The following is a 23,547-nucleotide window of genomic DNA, read 5'->3' as shown; positions in this document are numbered from 1 at the left end:
TGGCCAACGCACGTGGAACGGAGGGATGATTATTCGTGAGCATCGTACCCACGTTTGTTTCATAGCTTCGGCTGTGTTTGGTTAGCATTACTTTTGTGGACTGTGTGTCCATGTTTGTTTCGTAGCTTCGGTTGCATTTGGTTACTTACTCTTGTGGACTGTGTGTCCAAATTTGTTTTTGTGGCATAAGCCGTGTTTGGTTATTTACCCTCATGGATTGTGTGTCCACATTTGTTAATTGTTCTAATAAGTCCCTATAATTATGAATCCAACTATTTGATGATTCCATTGATGTTATTCGGTAATTTTTTTATAAATATTTATTTTATTTATGTGCTTCTTGGAATCAAGTCCTATTAACATTTTCCATGATAGTTTAATGATTTAAGACTTAATTTTACAATTTTATAAAGCTATTCTATTTTAAAGTTTATTAAATTTTTATGAAAGCTATTGTCTCTTTGACTCACACAATTATTTTAAAATTTTCATTTTTATTCATGTTCTATTATTTATTGTTGGGACGTTATTCACTGAAAATTATTATTTTGGTCTCAGATATGTTAGCTGATGTTGTGCCTTCTGCTAATCCTTGAGGGGCTATAATATTCAGTTGAGATGCAAAGCTGTAATCAAATTTCTTTAAAGTAAATTTCTTATGTCAGATGCTCCACATAAGCTATAGTTAGGGTCCTCATCCTTATTATTTATATTTGTTGATTGGAAGAGAGTTCCTTGCTACTACTATTTTTTTGTAAAATATTTGTAAATTTGTTTTGGAGATTCTATTTTAAGGAGAGATCCTATTGAAATTTTTACAAAAATATTAAATCTTTTGTTCACATAGGTTATATTGAAGATGATTTAACTTATTATAAATTGTCTTCATGGTTTATAAATTAGAGTTTTTTTGAGTAAAAACTTTTGGGATATGAGTATTATCCCTATATTCTATGCCGAACATGTCCTATTTTCGGGGTGTGATAATACTTTTCAGAGCAAATATCGGCAACATTTGGAAGATTTTCTAGATTGATATATTCTAAGAGAGGAAGCACTATTTGAGTCTCAATTCAATCATGATCAGGTTGTTCCTCACTGTTTTCACCAAATAAAATTTTCATATGAGGAGCATCACTTATGAATAGCCTCTGCAATTTCAAAAGAGTGCAAGCAATAGAGACAAGGAAGAGTGATGTCAACAAAGGACATCCAGAAATTTTGCGAAATTTAAGATTGCCTAAGTTGCAATCATTAGGGAACATGTGAAGCAAATGAGGGCAATCAGATATACATAGTCTTTCTAGCTTTTGGAACAAGCTAAGAGGAGAGGCTAGGACATAGTTGTTTTGGATTATCCATATCTGTAAGCTCCAACTCATTCAATCTTGGGACAATTACATCTTCATGAACAGTAGTTTCATCCACAATGCATTCTATCTCTGACCAATGTTGAAGATAGAATTAACTCATTCATGCTTCTCATAGCTTGAAGCATATTAGGAATGAAACTTTTGCAACCTCCTTGAAGCTCATAAAATTGAATTGCAGTTGCCCTTCGTGTAAGATCTTTGATTATTACACCTGACATAGAGATATTTAACTGAATCAAGCATAAAGATCTTGTGCCTTCATTCCAAAATTCAATGTCTTTGCCCCAATCCCCTATTTGTAGCTCGTACCTTCTCAATTTTTTCATAGCAAATGTACGTAGAAGGTATTCATAGCAATTTGTGTTTCTTAGATGGTGGAAGTGTGGATAAACGTACAACTCTTCAAGCTGTGAACACTTTTCAATTGCTTTATAACAACACTCATATGTTGTACATCTTGATAAATCTAACAACTTCACCTTGTTTAATTTTTCAATTCCATTTGGTACTTTTTCAAATTTACTACCCTGCAATTCAAGAATTTCAAGTCTTTTAAGGCTTACCATAAAAGAGATGTCTCCTAAATCCCAGTTTTGCAACCTTAGAGTTTGAAGATGAGACAATTTTGGATTGATCGAGGCTTTTCCATGAAAGATTAATATTTATTAATTATAGCTAAAACCCTGAGTCCTTTTATACCTTCAAATGATGCAACCAATAAATTAGAGCCTTTATTCTATTACACGGTAAATTGAAGGCTTTTGTTGAATCTAACAAAAGAATCTTGAGCTTAGGAGCATCCAATTGAGAAGCAAAATGAGCTAATTCATTGATGTTATACCTTGAAGCTACTGCATAGCGATCTTTTACTCCTTTATCATCAACCAATTCATTCAATTCTTGTTTGCAATTTACCATAATAGTATGATCCTCTTTAGATGCAATCCATAAAATTACATCGCAAAACATGTCATGCATTGTCACGTAATCTTGTTTGATCACATTGATCTTTGAAAAATGCATCAGCAATGAGAACTCAATAAGATTATTTATAGCTGCTCTAACATAGCTCCTTGCTATTTCAAATGAGTCTACATCTCTGCGTAGGCCTAGCCCCACTCCATTTCTGAAAAGATCGTCAATGACAATTTTATGATCTTCAGGAAACATAGCACACATTAACAACAATAGCTTAGCTTCCGTTGTTCCTAAATAAACATAGCTTAATTCAAGATAGGCAAAAGCACCCCTCACTCCTTTATCCACATTGTTTTGTTTGGCATTCCTCAATCTATACAACACTACTTTTATCTCATCAACTCCTTTTCCTTTCAAGCAAGTTCCCAAAGCTACAATTGCAATGGCTAGTCCCTTACAATATTCCTTAACAACTTCTCGAGCCACAAACTCTTTAGTAGCATCATTAGCATTAGCATGAGTTTGAAACAAAGTCCAAGCTTTATTTTCATTTAACAAATGAAGATGGATATGCTTTTGGCAATCCATCAAAGTGCATACATCTAGGCAGTGTGTGGTTAGGACAATTTTGCATCTTCGTTGATGATTTCCCCCAAAGGGAATCCCTATGTCCTTAAGATTCAACTTAGCCCATACATCATCTAATATTATCAAAATCCATTCTTCATTTTGTAATCTTAGTGTTATTCTTCTTTCCCTTCCAATTTTAGATTCTTCCTCCAATTTAAGTCCGAACATGTCAACAATTTCACCTTGAACTTTTCTTATATCAAGGTTTTGAGAAATTATAGTTTTAACAACTCGATCAAAGAGCTTTGATTCTTTGGCTTTCTTTCCTACTTCTGTCACCAAGGCAGTTTTCCTTGAATCTCCCATGCCCCATAGCCCAATTATGGAGTTGCCATCATCTTTCAGTGCCTCCCACAATTGATCAAAAGCCCTTTGTGTAGAGTTGAAGAACTTAAAGTTTTGAGAAGAGTGATATTCTATATCTGGAATAGTAACAGGATGAGACAATGAATTAAAATGATCACTCTTTGTATTTAGCTCTATCATCCTACGGGTTGTCTTAGCCAACTTTTTGTTGAGACAATATCTCCTCCAAGTGGGACACCACCTTCGAAGGAAGCTATTGGTGGCCTTTACCTCTTCCTCCAAATTCTCCAGCTCTTCATATCATTCTTCCACTTGTCAACCTCATCATCAATCCTCTCAGTCCTATTGATGGCCTCTTGAACAAGTTCTTGGACCCTCCCTTGCTTGAGTATGAGCTCCTCCTTTCTAATCTTAACATTTCTGGTGATTTTGCCGACACAAAACAAATATTGCAACTATTGTGAAGTTGGATGGACCAAATATTCAGCAAGTTTTGATGCTACTGACACTCCGACCTCTGCCATTAATATTAATAGCAACCTAAAAGGAGACATTCATAATCACCAATTGATTAATTTCAAGGTTCGTGATGTGGAATATAAGAATCTTGCAGCATATCATTCACGACAATATCACCAGATCAAAATGAAAAGCATGGGCATTCTTTTTTGTTATATGAAAACTAAAATGGGTTAATTTTTTGTTACATTGTGGCCCTGATTAGCTCTCTAGAGATCGAGTACAGTTATTGCAATGTCGATCTAATACTTCCTTCTAAATTCTAGTATTAGAGAAATAAGTTCATTACATCATTGTTCTTTTCTAGCGGATTAATCAACACAAAAGGTGAATACGCTCAGTTCCTCGAAATTGACATATGATCATGTGCATCAAATAGAACAATGAGCCCAAAGCCTAAAAAAATAAATAATAAAATGAAAGAAAAAAAGAAAGGAGAAGATTAGTCTTTTCATATTCAAAAGAGCAATTACACACCTCGTTAATTGACTTCCTCTTTAGGTGGTGATCTTCGGCTCTTATAGATTCAACTGTCAGCACACTTCCACTCAAACTAATGACGATGTAGATAATTTCTTGAGATTGAGTAGCTAGCTAGTCAAATCAGCTAGAAATGATAAGGCTCATTTTGTAGTGCACTTCAAACAATTTTGCATTACTAATTCAAACCGGAGAAAACTATCCCAAAAAGATATATGCATGTCCATATTTTAATTTATTCTTTAAGAAAATACTTATTATTTACATCCAAAAATTATTAAAGCCCCTATCAATATGAACAAAGGGTCAATTAACCGAATTAATTGACCGCCAGAAAAGATGTGATGTTCTTTTATATTTTTATTTCTTTAAAAAAAATAGAAGTTAAATATTAATACAAAACTGTTAGAACATACATCTTTCAAAGACGTGAACGGTAATTTACTCTAAGCATTATTATATCTTTCCATTCACACAGTAGTGTGCCTTGCACGTTCCATGAGAAGTTGCGTACGTACTGTAGATCCGAAGAATATGTCACTTTAAACGTAAATTAATACGTAAAGGGCAAATTGAGATAGTTAAAGAATCTAATGAAGCACCACCACTGGATTCTAAACCAGACTTAAATCAATAAAAGCAACGGTTAAATCATCAATACTATCATTTGAACGGTCACGTGGCGATAAACGACGATTCATTCTGCGGAACCGCGAAAACATTCTGAAATTAGCTTCTCGCTGGCTGGCACACCCAAATCGACAGATTTGGGTGCCTAAACGGTGGGATTAAAAGACCTATCGGGTAAAACTTGTCATTACGCCCCGGTCCTCTCTCTCTCTCTATATATATATATGCATGTATGTATGTATATGTGCCCACTATATTCCCTCCATCCTTTTAAAAATATAAGACATTTTAATCGAACCACACCCAATAACATAATTAGTTAATTGTCTTTATATTAATTTTTTTTATGTTTGCCCTTATTTATAGTGTGTCTCACTTAAAAGTAAATGGTTTATTGGTTTTACACAAAAAAGGCGATTATTGGTTTATTCATCAAGGGTCTTTTAAAAAAAACTCATTAATTACACATTAAAAGCTAGAAATATTTTATATTTTTAAAATCTAACCTCAAAAAAATGTTTTATATTTTTTAATGGTTTGACCCTGTTTGGATATCCATAAAAAAAAAGATTATGAAAAAAATCAATTAATATGATTAATTTTTAAATACAATTGATTATATTATATGGAAAAAATTACATATAGGTCTTGTGGAGTAAACTTTTTTATAAATAAGTTCTGTAAAATTTAAAAATCACAACCAAGTCCCTTGAAACTTGAGTGTAATTTAAAATTAGAGTGTAAAGACAACACTGTGCTTACTAATTATTACTCCCTCCATTCCTATATATAAGATATTTTCTAAAAGTTACACTTGTATTGAAAAATGAAATAGATTATTAATTGTATGTTTTCCCTACCACTATCATGATATTAATTATGATATTATTAGGGATAAAACTAGAAAATTATTGTGTTTTTATGTGAGATTAATTAAATAATAAACCTTTATTGGTATGCGGGTTCGATTAAAAACATCTTATATATAAAAATAGAGGGAATAGGTTACAATGACAAAGATACCTCTCTCCCTCAATTATACCTTATTCATGCTCTATTCTTTCATGATCGCTTCATTCACATTCATGATCAATTTGCCATGTTTTTCATGGCAGGATGCTCTCTTTGCCTTGTTTTTTCCCCACCAATTGAAGCCGATAGAATTGTTTGTGATCGACACTCTCTCTACCTTATTTAAACAAGAAACTCCTTCATCATCACAAATCCGCTTGTCCTTATTCTTATACTTGCTTTGCACGCCAAAAACCATATCTAAATCAACTAGTAAGATTTCATTATTCAATCTTAGTTTTCATTAATTTAAGCTTTAGTTTTCATTATTCAATTTTCAGATTGCTTTTTGATTGCTAGGTACAAGGTAATGGAAATGAGATTTGACAGTTTGCAAAAAGGTTTGAATTTTTTCTCTGCTAGATGCAAATTTCTTTTGTTAAAAAAAAAAGAACAAGAATGACTGAGTTCAATTATGGCGAAAAAGCTACATAAAACAAAGTTGATTTGAGTGATTCTATAATTACTAAAAACACATGATCAGTTTAACTATGAAATATGTGATGTTGCAGTTATAAAATGTTGTAATAATAGTTGTAAATTATTGATGAGGTAATTGTAAATACTTCATGTTAAACTTGTTAGAAATATATGATTAATTTAACTATTAGATATGTAAAGTTACATTTGCAAAATATTGAATTGATAATTTTAAATTACTAATGTGATAGTTGTATAAAATTAGTGTTAAACTTATAATGCATAATTAGTTTAACTATTGAATATGTAAAGTTATAATTCTAAAAGGTTGAATTAAAAGTTATAAATTACCAATGAAATAATTGTGTACAATTAGTATTAAACTTTCTTAGTAGCGCATGATCAATTTAACTATTAAATATGTAAAGCTAGAGTTGTAAAATATTGAAATGGTAATTGTAAATTACTGAGAGGTAATTGTAAATATATGTTAAATTTTGTTAATAAAGCATGATCGTTTTAACTATTAAATATGTAAAGTTATAGTTTTAAACTATTAAAGCGAAAATTATAAATTACTAATGAGATAGTTATAAACAATTAATTAGTATTAAACTCGTAACACATGATCAATTTAATTATTAGATATTTAAAGTTACAATTATAAAAAGTTGAAGTGTTAATTGTAAGTTACTGACGAAGTTGTTGTAAATTATTTGATTGATGTAACTGATAAGTGCATATTTTATAATTAAATAGGAGCAGATTTTGGTTTGAATTTGATTATATTTATTAAGATTTCATATCTATTTAATTAATATTTATATATTTTCCTCTCATCACTTAATTATAAGATAGAAAGAGATTTTAATACAAAATGTACTCATATCTTTTTATTTTTATATTTTGCGAAGAAAAAAAAACCATATAGAAGAAAAAGAAGAAAAGAGAAATATATATATATATATATATATATATATATATAAAGGAAGGAAACGTGGGAAGCCATTGTCACAAGGACATAAATATATACGTGGAGACTAAATATTCTAGGAAGATGACATATAGGAGACGATTTTCAAAAGAAGGAAAAAGGCATAGCAAAAGATAAAATATTATACACACACATATATATATATATATATATATTAGAGTCCCACATCATCAAGGAACAAAAGAAGAAACCTTCATTTTAACTATGAATACTCCCTTTTATCAAGAGGAAAGTCATCCAATCACTTATCTGAGTACCTTAAGAATTCTCTATAAGATATTTGAAGCTCGTAGAAGCATTTTGAAGGTTGAAAGCAAGATTGTTGAGGAGTTCTACAAATCATAATTATTTCTTTTCTACTCCTTAATTTTCTTTGTAATCATTTTTCATAATTGGAATTTTAGAATGGCGTTATTTGATTTTATTATGTGTTTTTAAATTACCTAGTTGGGATAAAGATATAGCTCAATTGGGGAGCTAGTTTTCTATTTCCTTTGTTTTGACTTTTTACATTTATATTTATGAATATTTTTACTTTTCCAATTATATTTATTTCTCTTATTCTTTATATTTATTTAATAACTAGCCACCATTTAATCAAATCTATGGGTAATCTTGATAGATTGGGAGGTGAAGAGAGAATCAAGATCTAGAGAAATAGACATAAATAACTAGGCTAGGGATAGTTCTAGAAATTTGTGGTGATTTAAACTATAGCTTCATGGTTTAATTAGTTGCTTGAGTATCGTGGGAAAGAATTCAATGCTAATTAAAAAGGGACTAATAATTTGGGAGAATATTAGCATACTTTAGGAATAACTGTCACTATGATTGATTAAAGTTAACTCAAAAGGTAGAAACTAGCAAACTATAGGGTGAATCCTAGACCCCAACGTTTCAAGTGATTGTGTTTTTATCATCATTATTTTCTTGATTTATTTTTATTCTTTTTATTTTCATCAAATTATCCATTGTATCTATTTTTCTTAAACTATTAATTATTTAAATTAGTAAAAGCACAACTTTCCTATGGGTTCGACACCTGGAATACTCTAAATAATTTATTACTATGATCTCGTACACTTGCGAGATCGATCAAGTTTTTGGCACAACTGTCGGGGAAGTCACGAATTTACTAACTATTTAATTTTTAGTTCATTTTAATTTTAAAATATTTTCCTTTTTTCCTTTTTTATGATTTTTTTATGCAATTGAGAAGTTTAGGTGACTTGAATTTGATTCTTATTAATCTAGAAATTGAACAATTTTGCAAAAAAAAATAGATCTAAAAGAAGAAGAAAGATGGCTGATGAAACTATTCTAGAGTCATCCATTACATTGAGAGATATTCAACGCCCATTCATCACATCTAATCCATCATGCATCCAACTGAGTACTAGAGCATGTAATTATGAATTTAAGAATATTTCCTTAAACACGCTACCTAATTTCAATAAACACCGAACTGAAGATACTTTGGATTTTATATGAGAATTTTATGCGGTAATTGATACACTACCACTAAATAATCTATCGGATGATGATTTAAAGCTGTGTTGCTTTCCTTATTGTTTAAAAGGAGAAGCTCGTCAATGGCTTTTATGATTACCATAAGCTTTCATAAGCTCTTGGATGAAGATGTATGAGCAATTTATATTGAAATATTATTTTCCTTAGAAGACTTCGAAATTAATGGACAAGATTTACTTCTTCACACAGCAAAATAGTGAATTATTCCATGAGGCCTGGGAACATTATAATCTCCTCATAAGCCAATGTCCCCATCACCAACTTCCACACATACTCTTGATGGATTTTTTTTTTTATGATGGGTTGAATGTTGAAAGCCAATCAAATGTTAGTAATGCAGCTAGAGGTGATCCAAGCAATATGATAGCTGAAGTAAGGGAGGAGATTTATAAAATTCTAGTAGCAAATTCAAGGCAGAAGGAAGTTTGAGGAAGGAGGGCAATGGCTAATGAAGTTTCTACATCAAATATCTCACATGAACTATGGGATTTAACAAAGAATTTAAATTTATTATTGAAAAATTTTAATTCTGTTAATTCCCTTTCTTTTTCTACTAATAATTCTTTTCATATAGGTTATGGTAGTGATTATGTGGAGGAGGCCAATTATATAGGAACTGGTATTGATTGAATTAATCCTAGGAACGACCCTTACTCTAACACATACAATCTAGGGTGGAAAAATCATCCAAATTTCTCTTGGAAGAATTCCTCTGCTCAGGGGCCTCAAGCACAGCTAGGCTTCAAACAACAAAGAAACACAATTGAGGATTGTACAACAAAGTTGGAGAAGCTTTGGCTCAAATGGCTACTTACCATGGCTCAAATAGCATGAAGAGCATTGATCAAGAAATTGACTAACTAAAACAAACAGTTACTTCAACTCAAGCTTCTATGAAGAATATGGAATCTCAAATGGGTAATTCTTTGATGAATATGGAGAACCAAATAAGAAATTTGGCTAACTTAATTACTGAAAAGAGTCAAAATAAACTTTCAAGCAATACTGAAGTAAATCCATAAGAGCAAGTTATGGCAATCACCTTACATAATGGTATGGAATCCCAAAAGGTCGACGGTGGAGGTAAAAGTGGGCATTCTCCCTATGAAGCCAAACCTTATATATCCCCCATTCCATACCCTAAGTGCCTTAAAAAAAATATCAAGATGTAGGCTTTCAAAAATTCCTTGAGGTGTTTAAGAAAATTCAAATCAATATTCCCTTTATAGAGACATTGACAAAGATGCCTGCTTATGCCAAATACATCAAGGAGTTAGTTTCAAACAAGAAAAGGTTAGAAGAATATGCCACGGTTACACTTACAGAGAAGTATAGTATAATTCTACAAAAAAAGTTACCACCCAAATTAAAAGATCTAGGGAGTTTCACTACTCCTTGTGGTATTGGTTCTAATGTTATTGAAAATTGTTTATGCAATTTAGGTGTGAGTGTTAACTTAATGCCTTATTTTTTATGCAAGAAACTTGGTATAACAAATGTCAAGCCAATCAATGTAACTCTTCAACTCATAGATAGATCACTCAAATATCCATATGGTGTAGTTGAGGATGTCATAGTGAAAGTTGGTAAACTTTATATTCCTATAGATTTTATTATTTTAGACATTAAGATAATTGGTTACTCATATTAGGAAGACCATTTTTAGCCACTAGAGGTGCCTTAATTAATGTGCCTAAGGGAGAATTAATATTCAAAGTAAGTGAGGAAAAAGAGATATTTAAATTTACTAAAGCTACTAGCCTCATTATTTTTGAGAAATCTTTATGCAACATACAGACGATACAAGAAGAGGAGAAATATCCAAAGGACCTCCCTTACATTCTTTAGAAAATAAAGAGGAGAAAATTAGCAATGGAGAAGGGAGGGAGCTACAAAGGCATTCTAATGATCTGCCTACTAGTCCTCACAAAAGTTCTTGCACTCATAAATTGGAGTCAAATTGGAAAGTCCCTTATTCATTAACAAAAACCCTCTCTAAGGGAAGGATGAATGTTAATTGGGATAGGAAGGTGTCTTCTGATCTAGGAGGACAAGGACTCATACCATACTTAGAAGACATCTCTTAATTTTGCAGCAATGTCTAGCTATAGACATTAAATGTAGTGCTTGTTGAGAGGCAACCCAATTTTGTTTTTATTTCCTTTTCTTTGTTATTTTAATTTTTTTATTATTTTTACCATCTATTATCCCCATAAAATTTTATTTGATCACTAAGACCCCCTCTAAGATGAATTGCAGGATTACAATGCTTAAAAGGGAGCTTCTTAAAGGTTATCAAAGTCACTTCAAAGCAAATTAAACCAGGGGAGTTTCAGTTGCTTTATCATCTTCTTTTTTTTTTTTTGCAAACATTGAGGACAATGTGAAATTTAATTGTGGGGGAGGGTATAAAATGATAAGTTCTTATTGCTTATACTGTTATAATTTCCTTAGCAACTTACATGCTGTAATTGGCCTTATTTCTAAAAATTTTGAACTTTTTGCTCTTTTGTACTATTTTATTTAGCTATATAGCTACTAAGGGTAACTATATGTTTGAGAAAGAACTTAAGGCTGTCAATACCCCATAGGAGTTTATTAAAAATATACTTATTGCATGAATTATCTATCCTATTTATTTATGTTTATGCTTGGAAAGCTAACACCTTACAAAGTAGTTAAAAAGGAAAATGATCCTAAAAAAGAAAAAAAGAAAAAAAATGCTAAGTACCCACTCCGCTGATGCCTACTGGGCCTAATAACTGGGGACTTTCATCACCAATGTCGGACTTCGCGTTAAACAGCTTAGTAAGTATCAAGAGTGTGCCAATAAAATTTCCTAAGTCTGAGTAACCGAGTCCTTATATCACTAATATAAAGGTTCGCATCAAAAGGACCTAAGGATTATCTAAGGAAGAAAGGCAATTCATGAATAGCTAAGAATGGTGACCCCATTATACTAACTCAAAAAAAGAAACAGGTAAGACCTAAGGGTATAACCAAATTCATTTTACAAATAAGTGTTCAAGCAGAACTAAATTCACTCATTGTGTTGGTACTAGTAGAATTATTGGCTTTCTCTCTCGTATTGAAGCTTGAAAGGTTGGTTATACAGTTAAGTTTTACTAGTGCTTTAAGTAAAGGTCCTACAATTGATATACTTATATTAGGAATGAGGCTAAACACAAAGGTATTTGCTTGAGAACAAGTAACAAGCTAAGTGTGGAGGAATTTGATAAGTGTATATTTTACAATTAAATAGGTGAGATTTTGGTTTGAATTTGATTATATTTATTAAGATTTCATATCTATTTAATTAATATTTATATATTTTCCTCTCATCACTTAATTATAAGATAGAAAGGGATTTTAATACAAAATGTACTGATATCTTTTTATTTTTATATTTTGTAGAGAAAAAAAACCAAAGAAAAGAGAAATATATTTTATATATATATATATATATATATATAATATAAAGGAAGGAAACGTGGGAAGCTATTGTCACAAGGACATAAATATATACATGGAGACTAAATATTCTAGAAAGATCACGTTAAAATTGAAAATAAGTTAAAATCATATTTTTGTAAAAATATATCCAAACACCTTATGATTTTGGTGTTTGTGAGAAAATAACAGGGTGTTTGCATTTTCTTTTTTGTCAAAACCATGGTCTTGGGCTGACATAATTGATTATTTAGGCTTATCCAAACAAGCAATCATTAGGCAATCACATTTGAGAGTATTTGCAAGCACCATAAACGTCTGGCTCACACCACGAACTCAGGAGCTGGCTGGACTGTTGGCTAGAAAATCTGCAAACCTGATTAAAATCCCAAGCTATGTGCTCTACTTATAAAAATTATGAAATGATAAAATTAAAAAAATAATTAATAATCCATCTTTTCATGTAAAGTGACTTCTAAAATGGATTATCAATTCTTTTCATGCAAAACAGAGTACAATCATTCACTGTTTTATGAAGGTAAAAAAAGTAAGAGGAATGAAATGATGTGAAGGGGAAAACATCTAAATATGCTTCTCAAAATATTATAACTGAAATTTTTAGTGTCTTTTTTTGTTCTTGGACAAAGCAAATTACGAAAGTCTGGGCATATGTGTTTCCAGACGCTGATCAAGTCCTTCTACTTTGACAAGCACAGAGAGCCCCAGAGGATTCATCCATTTGCACAGCCAAGTAAGCAAAATAAAGTGTTTAACTCAGAATTGTGTGTGTGTGTAAGAGAGAGAAAGAGTGGCGGTATACGTATTATAGTTGAGAAACAAATTGCTTGTAAATGGAAAAGCAAATAAAGTCTCATAAGCAAATTGCCTGTCAATAATCTTGTCCATTACTAATCTTCTTCAAATTGCGTTCATCATTTTGCTTATCTTCTTCATCGCTCATCATCATTGGATGGCTCTTCACTCTCCATCATTATCTGTATTTCAAATTCAATTTACAAAAAATGAGTGAATACAAAATAACGAATCAAGAGGGGAAATTAAAATATGCAGCATGTGTTTCAACAAACACTACAAAAAAAAAAAGGACTTTTGGCAGCGACTATATTTGTCACCGCCAAAAACTATTAACGACTAGGCTTTTGATGACAAAAAATCTTTAGCGGTGATTTTTGGTGGTGATGAAAAGTAGCTGCCAAATGTCAATTAAAAAAAAAAATGAAAGTGTATGTCATGCCATGTTAGTGCCTCATCAAATCACGTCAACTGACACCATATGTCACATTACCTTACAATTTTTGCCATGTCACGTCGCGTGCCATGTGACATATTCATTGTGAAATATGCCCAAATCAAGATTTGAGCACTTAACCTCCACTTTCCCAGCCTCAAGCCTCCTTTTTTGCCAATTAAATGAGATACACTTATAGTTATTATATACAAAATTAAATATATATTATTTAACTATATACTCATATCAAATAATATATTATTATAAATATATACATATACATATATATATATATATATATATTATAGTTCATTTTCATTTATTAATATGATAAAATAATTTATATGAGTGCATATATATTATATTTTTTTAATAAAATATTATTTTTGTTAGCAAAATGAACTTAAAATAAAATAATTTGTAAATATTAAATAATTTTCTTATAAACATTTTGACCAATTTTTAAATGAAAATAATTAAGTATATAATTTATTTATAAGTATATATTAGATTAGTTTACATTGAATATCTTTTACTTTTTTTTCCATATTTTTTCAAAAATTAATAAATAAATTATTAGATATCTTCTTCCAAGTTAAATGCATCCCCTTCTTTTATTACAAATAAATTTTATCTACAATTTTTCAATTATCTTAAAAAATATTTTAATAAAAAATTTATTTTAGTCATATAAATTTTGTTAATAGTCATTTTAAATAATTATTCTTTTTTATTTTTGAGATAAGAAATGGGTGGATATATGATAAAGTTAAAGTAGATGCTAAACAAAAAAAAAATCTAAGTGGATATTTCATAATCAAAATTGAAAGAATCTTATCTTGATTGTATCTAAATTAGTTTGGACTTTCAATAAAGTCTCTTTAATAGAGTCAATTTCAAGATAATAAGGAATACTTTTCAATAATTTTACAATTTAAAATAAATAAAATTTAATAAGTTTATATATAATTTCACCATAATTCAAATGTTAATATAAATTAAACAAATTTAACATTAACAAATTAAGCAATTTGCGTAATTTGAAGAACAATAACCAATAGTAAGTTTACAATTCTCATCCAATAATAATCCCAAAAATTAAACAAATTTAACATTAACAAATTAAAAATTTGAGTAATTTGAAGAATAAGAACCAATAATAAGTTTACAATTCTCATCCAATAATAATCCCAACAAATTTAATATTAACAAATTAAACAATTTGAGTAATTTGAAGAACAAGAACCAGAAGAGGAAACACTACTATAAAATATCTCCATACTTGATACTTATTTTTGTTAATACTTGACAACATATACTATAGCTAACTTTATTTGATGGTTAAAAGCCATTAAGTATTCTCTACCTATTTTATCTGTTGCTTATTTTAAATAACTGTCAAATATGAAGCGTCCTATTTAAATAATTTTGTGGTAGTGAAAAGTAGAGCTCAACAGATGAAGTAGACACCATGTGTATACCAAACTAAGCATCAAGTGCGTAATGTATTAAATAGTCTGGAATGTCATTTGCATCTTATAACGTCTATACAACTTTAACATTCTAATACTATCTATGTATATGTGTGTAAGTAAGTAGTATTTATTTAGAACTTAGCCTAATTATAATTTAAATAAATTTTTTTGAAATAATTCATAAAAAATTATGAAAAATAATTCATTTATAATTTATAGATAACTTAGCTTGATTATGTATACTAGCTTAATAAGATCATTATTAAAAAAATAATCCATAAGAAATTTTTAAATGTAATTATTAAAATAAGATTATTATTAAAATACTACCTTAACAAGATCATATTTTTAAAAGTAATCATTATTGATCTTATATATAATTTATTTCTCATTCTATATATAAATACCTTTAGTGGCAACAAATTTTGCTTCTAAAAATAATTATTTAAATTAATTTTTCTAAAAATATTTTTAAGTTTTTAATTATCTTTTTATGAAAATAATTTTTGCAATGACAGTGCTGCTAAAAATAATTACATAAATTATTTTTAATTTTTTAATAAAAATACTTTTGGTAGTCACAAATTGTCACTGCTAAAAGTAATTATAAATTACTTTTTTATGAAAATACTTTTAACAGCAATAAAAAGTATTTTTAGTGGCTTGATGGTGACTTGATGGTGACATTTAAAAGTCATTATTAAAAATGTACTTTTGAAGATGACTTTTAGTAGCTAAACATTATTGCCATTAAAAATAGGCATTTGACGGTGACTTTTTTTGTCATCATTAAAAGTCTGTCAAGTTGCTAAAAGTTAGTAAAAATATATTGTCTGGCTTTGAAGTAACATAAATATCAGACACAACAAAAATATTAAAAAAAAAAAAACACAGCGATAAAACACTACATATTGCAAACTTAGATTGATAGAGTGCAAATGAAAAGCAGAGAAACGTAAAATGAAGATGAAAGTTGCATTCTTATTCAATGTAAAGAATTTGATTCCCTTTGCATAATCAAATATCTGAAGCTTCTTTAAATTGCGTTGGTCATGCTTCTTCACAAGTTTATGAGATGCCACAAACATGGTAGGCTTTTGATGACAATGCAAAGGAAGATACACTTTAATTTATGCATCAAAGTTAAGCACTCTAGTCGTGAGATCATGAACTAGATCTTCTATAAAAAGATAGAATTTGAAATTCCCGTCCTTATTCAAATTAGTCTCACATGCATTAGTCTGATGAGAGAAATTGATGTCCCCTAAGACTTAGGCTCTAGCCTACGTACTTAGACTCTAACTCATGTATCTTCGCTTTATGTTAAAGTTCGGACTCAGTTACGACACAGTACTCCATGGCACATGTGGATGATCCATTGGCTTAGAATTTGAGTAACATGGGGAAAACATAATCCAAAAACATCTGGTATCACACCATAATCTATGTTCAGTGATCTCTTTGTTTTTTTTTTTTCTTCTTGTTATTCTTGGTCTGTTTACGTTTGTTATTGAAAAACAGCCAGATGCTACCATTTTTCAACACCAGAGGCAAAGCGTCCTCTTCAGAATATAAGCTGGTGATGTAGGCAACTAGTGGCAGAGCCAGGATCCTAGGTCAGGAGGAGCGAAATCATTTACATATTTATAATTTAAAAAATAACAAAAATTTAATAATTACATATCTTATAAATTTTTTCTACATGGTTTCATGTTCTGGAATCATTTAAACAATCAGCTCATTGTCAATGCTCTCAAATATATCTTTTTTAATATAAGCCATGAGATAATCATTCATTCACTGATTCTCCATTCAATTGTGCAACCGAATTTTTACAAATTTTATGACAAAAAAGATTCTTTCAACTATTGTTGTGGCAATAGACAACACCATTGCTAATTTCATGAAAAGGTAAACTAATAGATAAACAATGTGTTTTCTAGTTTCAACTAATTTTTTTACAAATTTGTTTTGAGATTTCAAACGACGTGGGTGAGATCAATTTTTTTTTCTTATTTTCTTATAGGTTTAATAATGTTAATTTTTTATAAAATAATATTACTGTTTGGGTATATTGAAATTGTGGGCTAAAATTTATTGGGCTTTTGAGTTAAAAAAAATAATTTTGAATCTGATTTAAAAAATAATATGAAATGGTTTAAAATGCAAACTATAAAAAAAGGAGTGCAAAATATAAATACTTATACCCCATTCCTATGTAACTAATTTTTCTCATTTGAGGGGGGCATATAACAAATGTGGCTCTGCCACTGTAGGCAACAAGTGTTAATTTAAACTTTATAAAGTATTATTTATCCATGGACACAACAAATTAAGTTGAGCAAAATTTATCTATGAAGACAACAAATTAAATTGAGCAAACAAGTATTTAAATAACAAGGATATAAATGAAAATATACCATCCAAATTTTATCCGATCGCATGGTGCATTGTAATTCTCACGTGTACACACAGCAAGAATAACGATCCTCATCATCTGGGGCTGGCTCTTCACTTTATCTCCGTAACCGCTGTCTACGATAAAAATTACATTCTAAGAATCAATTTTCATTCATAAGCATTTATGACCAGAATAAAGAATGAGAGTTGGATGGAAATATATATGCAGCGGGTGTTAACAATGTTTCATACCGTAGTTCCAAAACTCATATATGAGCTACATCTTTTCGAAAAGAAAAAATAAATGACGGAAGAGATGGTGTGTAAATAAATTCAAAATTCAAAATAAACAAATAAATTAATACGCTATGCCATGATGCCAAAATTTTTAAGCTGCGTAAAAGAAAGATATCACATGAGGGTAGAAAATAGAAAATACCAAGAAAAAAATGATTTCAAGTCAAATATGCATATACACCTGCTTATGGACGTCTGAAGAGTAGTGAGTGTGGTTTTGGAGAAGATGGGGCAATGCTTAATTTCAAGCATTGGAAGTACGTTGTTGTTGAGCCCTTCCTCATGATTTTTTCTTCACACTTAAAAAGTTGCTCTACTTGACAGCACTATTGTGTTCTCAGAATTTTCAATCGTGGAAACTGTTGAGTAGAGGGTGGAGAGGGGAAGAGGCATTTCAACTTTCTGCATCTCTTGACTCTAAGATATTGAAGTTGTGGGAAGCAGAAGGAAGAAGAGGAAGCATTTGGAAAGAGAGGCTCTGATGACATTATTTCCTCCAACTCTTCACATTCTTTTATGAATAAAAACTCCAAACATGGTAGGCTTCTGCTGATGACAGTGTTGGGGAAGATACACTTCAATTGCTTGCATCCATTCAACTGTAGCCACAACAGATTTTGGAAGCTGATCAAAGTGGGACCCTCCCATATAGGCATGAGGCTCCTCGAATCCTTCAAAGACAATCTTCCTGCTCTTGAGGTCGAGATCATCCCTAATTCTTTACTTACAGATAATTGTTTTTCTACATTTGTTGCAGTTTGAAAATTTGAATTTTTTGTAGAAACCTGTAAGAGCTGCAACTTCATTTAACAAAAAAGAACAAATTTATTCACATCAATCAAACTCCATACTAAAAGGTTTTATTTATACTTGCTGGATTTAAAAAATGAAAAAAATTAAATATATTGGAAATAGAAATTCAAGAATCTCGAGAAAATTTTATACAAATGTCCAGATGTGTTTATATCAATGTGTGGTTAATTACATGGCAAACAAAATTCAATTTATAATTGGTATAAAAAATCAATATATAATTAGTTTAGTTTAATATAAAGTAATTTTTTATCCAAATATTTTGTGAATGACCGTGCGCACAATAGCTCTTTACTTGTCAATATTTTGATATGATTATGAATGGAAATTTTAAAAAAGAATATCTGTCAAAAAAAAAATTAAAGTAACATGGAATGAATTCACACACATATTCAATATTTTCATTAATCGTACTCCCAAATTGAAAGAAAATCTAGCTGTGTACAGTCATCAGGTATATGTTGTTTTTTTCTTCGTGTCCTTGCATCTTTTTGAAACTTACAAATTCCCTATTTAATTTATATATACAATTGCAGCTAGTAGAATGACATATAATTCTAATCTACATATTATTTGGTCTCATTGTGAAGACTCTAATCAACATGTTATATAACGTCCATTCTTATCGACATTGTTCCCATATGTTGAAGAGCCAATCCCAAACTTAAATCAAGAGATTTGGGGTGGTTCTGTATGCTGATATCACTCAGTTGCACCTGAATCCACATCCCTTGAGATACACTAATAAAATTTGACAAATTTTGAAACTCTATATATCTTCCTCAAGCTTGAAAGCACAATTTTCTCACCTAACATGGAACTTTTGGAATGAATACGGGAACAAATTTGGATTTGGAGTTAGAAAGTATAGATGATAGAGCAAAGAGTAGAAAAGATGGTTCTCTCATTACATATAGATATGTATGTTGTAAAGAAGGTGTTCCAAAAAAAAAAAGATAAAAGACAAACAAGCTCCTCTAAATATCAGCCTGAGACAAGAACCAAGTGTAAGGCACACAGCATAAAAACAAACTTTTTTTGTTGCAGGAAAAAGTTCAAAAGTCATTACTAAAAGTTTTTAAAGATGACTTTTCTCAACTAAAAGGTCGTTGCTAATAGTTTTTGGCAGCGACAAATATTGTCACCACCAAAACTTTTTTTAAAAAATAATAATTTATTTTATGCTGCATCACTCTACCACATGTGTATCAAATGATACTACGTCACCTGTCATATGTGACAAATGATACAATGTCACTTGCCATCTTGTGTCATGTCACAGGCCATGTTCAACAGATGATACCATATCACCTAGCCATCTCATGCCACGTGTGCACTTTCTCAAGCCACCTTATGTGCCATGCCACCATTTCATGCCATGTCACCTATCATGTGTGTGCCTCCTCAAGCCACCTCATTTGCTACGCCATTATCTCACGCCATGTCACTTGCCACGTGTATGCCTTCTCAAACCACCTCATGCACCATGTCACCACCACACGTCACGTCACATATTTGTTGCAAAATATGAAAAAATCAAAGTTTGAACCCTTAAACTCTCCTACCTCCAAATCTTAAGCTTCCTTTCTTTGCTAGTTAAACTAAACTACATTTACAATTATTATATGTAAAATTAAATATATATTATAAACTGCATACACATATATCAAATAATATATTATTAAAAAGATATACATATATTTTATTTTATTTTCAATTATTAATATGACACAATGATTTATATGAAAATTTAAATTATAATTTTAATAAAATATTGTTCTTCACTAGTAAATATTATTTTTGTTAGGAAAATAAACTTAAAATAAACAATTTTTAAATATTAAATAATATTCTTATATACATTGTAATCAATTTTTAAATTATATTTTATTTTTTAAATGAAAATTATTAAGCATATAATTTATTTATAAATATGTATTATATTGTTTTATGTTAAATATCTTTTACTTTTTTCATCTCCATATTTTTCTCAAAAATTGACAAACTAAATGATTAAATTTTTATCTTCTCTTAAAATAGCTAAATGTTTCCCCCTCTTTTATTAAAAATCTATTTTATTGATAATTTTTCAATACTTAAAAAATTATTTTAATAACAAATTAATTTTAACCACATAAATTTTTTTAATAGTCATTTTGAATAATTTTAAAAATGAATACTAATAACTTTTACAATATATGATAGTTATAAGAATCTCATATGTGATCAATCTAGTTAACATCTAATCATCCTCAACCTCATAGCAAGGTGGATTTGAATAGTTATTCATATTATTCTCAGTAATAATTAGTTATAAAAATGTTATTAGTAACTTCTTTTTTATAGCAATGGAAACCTAAATATACTAGGAGAAATTACATGGAATCCTTGTCCAAAAGCCATTAGAGCTCAGTAGAAGAAATAAACACTATATGGCAAGCTAATAATCAAGTGTGCAATATGTTAAGTAGTCTACAATATCATTTGCATCTCATGACATTTGTACAACTTTAACATCTCAATGCCATTTATGTATTTGATTGTGAGTAATAATTTATATATAACTTAATCTAATTATAATTGAAAGCAATAGCCCATCAACATTTTAATTTATCATATTAAAATAATAGCTTAATAACATAATTCTTAAAAAAATATGAGCTGTATATGTCTAAAAAATGATTATGAATAGTATAAAATTAGAAATAATTTAATAATTAAACTTAGCACATTTGACTATTATTTTTTTTGTTTCATGATCCTATATATAATTTATTTCTAATTCTACACATAAAATAAGAAATTTAATTTCATATATATATATTTGAATAATTTTATTTAATTTCAAATTTAAATTCATAAATTTTTTTAAAAAAATTTAAATTATAATTTTACAAATGTCACCATCAAAAGAAGATTATATAAATTATTTTTAATTTTTAAATTATTTTTTATAAAAATACTTTTGGTGGCCACAAATGTTCCCACCAAAAGTGGATTATATAAATTATTTTTTATAAAAATACTTTTGGGGGCAACAAATATCGCAATCAAAAGTAAACTTTTAGTAGTAATAAATTAAAGTCGCCACCAAAAGTCCACTGACTTTTGGTAGTGACATTTAATTATTGCCTGCAAAAGTAAACTTTCGGTGGCGACTTTTTTAATCGTCGCTACAAGTTACCGCCAAAAGTTATATTTTTTATAGTGGTAAGAATGATTATATTTCGTGTTGATCAAATGTTCAAAATTACTAAGTTTAATGAAGGACATAATCACCCCCTTCTTACACTAGAGACAATGTACTTTTTATCACTACAAAGAAATTTATTAAAAGCTCTAGCTTGCAATGTGGATCTTGCAAAAGAATCTACGCTTGAACCAAAGGATGCTTTTGACTTATTGAGTACATATGTAGGTGGTTAAGAAAATCTTGCTTATATTATGATAGATGCAAATAACTACTTAATGTACAAAAGGCAAAGATGTATGAGGTTTGGAAAGGTGGAAGTGTCTACTTGAATATTTTCAAAAACAAGTTACCAAACATCTTGCGTTTTATCACAAATACTAATTGGACAACGAATAACAAATCAGCAATATGTTTTGGACAATTTCTCATGTGCTAATAGACTATGTACATTTTGTTGAGGTTGTATCATTAGACACTACATGTAGTACAAACAAGAATTATCTACCCCTTGCTCTCTTTTTTGGAGGAAGTGTAGTCATTTTCGAAGCACAACACTTTTGCACAATGAGACCATTGAGTTTTTTCAAGTGGCTATTGGAACTTTCTCGGATTCTCACGTGGAAAACAAACCACAAATTGTGTTCACTATCCAAGATCAAGATATGCTACGTACCGAACCGTTCCAAATATAAGACATTGTTTGTGCACTTGGCATTTATTGCAAAATGGTATTAAACACCTTGGGAACTTGATAAAAGATAGGTCACACGTTTTAACCAACTTCAAGAAGTGAATGTTTTATTATGTTGAAGTGGATAAGTTGAAGAAGCATGGAGTGAATTATTATGTACTATATGTATATGAAAGTGGGTGGTTGAAGTCTACTTTGAATGTTAAGGAGAAATGGGTGGTGCTGTCTAGTTTGGCAATAAATTATAGAAAATGTGAGGGGGAAAAAAAATCAATGTCATCTAATTGAAAGATCCAGACAAAAAAAATATGTTCCTCTTCCTTCATATTTTTAGAAAACAAAAACGCCCCACTTACAAGAACTCTAACTCTTTCAATTTTGTAATTTGAACTTAATTTTAGACACACTAAGTTAACAACTTATAATATCTTCTCCCACTACGTACCGATCCATTCCTTGAATGTAGATTGTAGAGGGGAAGATGAGGAAGAAACTTAAAATATCATGTGATACCGGATCCAATGCCTCCGTGCAACGTCCAAGTATGGCTGCCGCCAGTGAGGCTCATGGAATAATACTGGATGTCCAACCAAATTCGATACCTCCAAGCATTGTCTAACCAAATTTGTTCAACCAAATCCAATACCTCCAAGCCTCTCCGTAGATAACAGAGAAAGAGAGACGAGCCAAATATTGAGAAACTCATGGTGGCTAAGCGAACACCGAATTGGTTTTGAGAGAAGCGGAGAAGGGAACATGAAGACTGTAAAGGTTTAGCGAGAAGCCATCATGTTATAAGTTCAAAATAATAATAAGTAAATGAACTGCTAGGGTTACAATATAATGGATGGCCAAAATTATTATTATTTTTTCCCTTTACTTAAATGGTGCATTTGGGTGATGAGCTCCTCGTGCTCAGGTCACCACTTGGCAACGAGGCTGAACCGGGAATTAAAGAAGGCTCAAGAACATCATCATGCTTAAGCCACTTGACAAAAGGACCAAAATCTGAGCTCTCAGCAATTCTCTTCCTCTTGGACGTGGCTATTGAAAGAAACTCCATCTATAAAAGATCATCCAAGCTACCACGCAAGGATCGGGCACAATG

At 30.1% G+C, this 23,547-nt stretch overlaps 1 protein-coding gene and 1 non-coding gene across 2 annotated transcripts; both read right to left on the bottom strand.

Annotated features, from left to right (window-relative positions):
- Window positions 1-1,073: 1,073 nt before the first annotated feature.
- On the bottom strand, window positions 1,074-23,502 carry LOC129317509 (putative disease resistance protein At1g63350). The gene is made up of 7 exons (XM_054961824.1): window positions 23,364-23,502; window positions 23,086-23,202; window positions 22,885-22,987; window positions 3,498-3,647; window positions 2,073-3,408; window positions 1,448-1,900; window positions 1,074-1,364 (listed from the first exon to the last, which is right to left on the bottom strand). Exons 1-7 carry the CDS (start codon window positions 23,500-23,502, stop codon window positions 1,074-1,076), a joined length of 2,589 nt encoding a protein of 862 aa, XP_054817799.1.
- LOC129319103 (small nucleolar RNA R71) lies at window positions 9,028-9,134 on the bottom strand. The gene has a single exon (XR_008595415.1). It is a non-coding gene; the product is annotated as a small nucleolar RNA R71 (small nucleolar RNA).
- Window positions 23,503-23,547: the final 45 nt, after the last annotated feature.

The sequence above is a fragment of the Prosopis cineraria genome, unplaced genomic scaffold (assembly GCF_029017545.1).
Source record: "Prosopis cineraria cultivar Desert tree isolate PC_DT_omini unplaced genomic scaffold, ASM2901754v1 PC8, whole genome shotgun sequence".
Taxonomy (NCBI): domain Eukaryota; kingdom Viridiplantae; phylum Streptophyta; class Magnoliopsida; order Fabales; family Fabaceae; genus Prosopis; species Prosopis cineraria.
Note: the sequence above shows the minus strand (reverse complement) of the source record. Positions and strands in the feature narration are given on the sequence as shown.

Coding starts and splice junctions, on each gene's coding strand:
- LOC129317509 (XM_054961824.1), bottom strand. CDS start 23,502: ATGGAGTTTCTTTCAATAGCCACGTCCAAGAGGAAGAGAATTGCTGAG. Junction 23,203..23,363: donor TTCAGCCTCGTTGCCAAGTG/GTGACCTGAGCA, acceptor AAACCTTTACAG/TCTTCATGTTCCCTTCTCCG. Junction 3,409..3,497: donor TGGAGAATTTGGAGGAAGAG/GTAAAGGCCACC, acceptor GACAACCCGTAG/GATGATAGAGCTAAATACAA.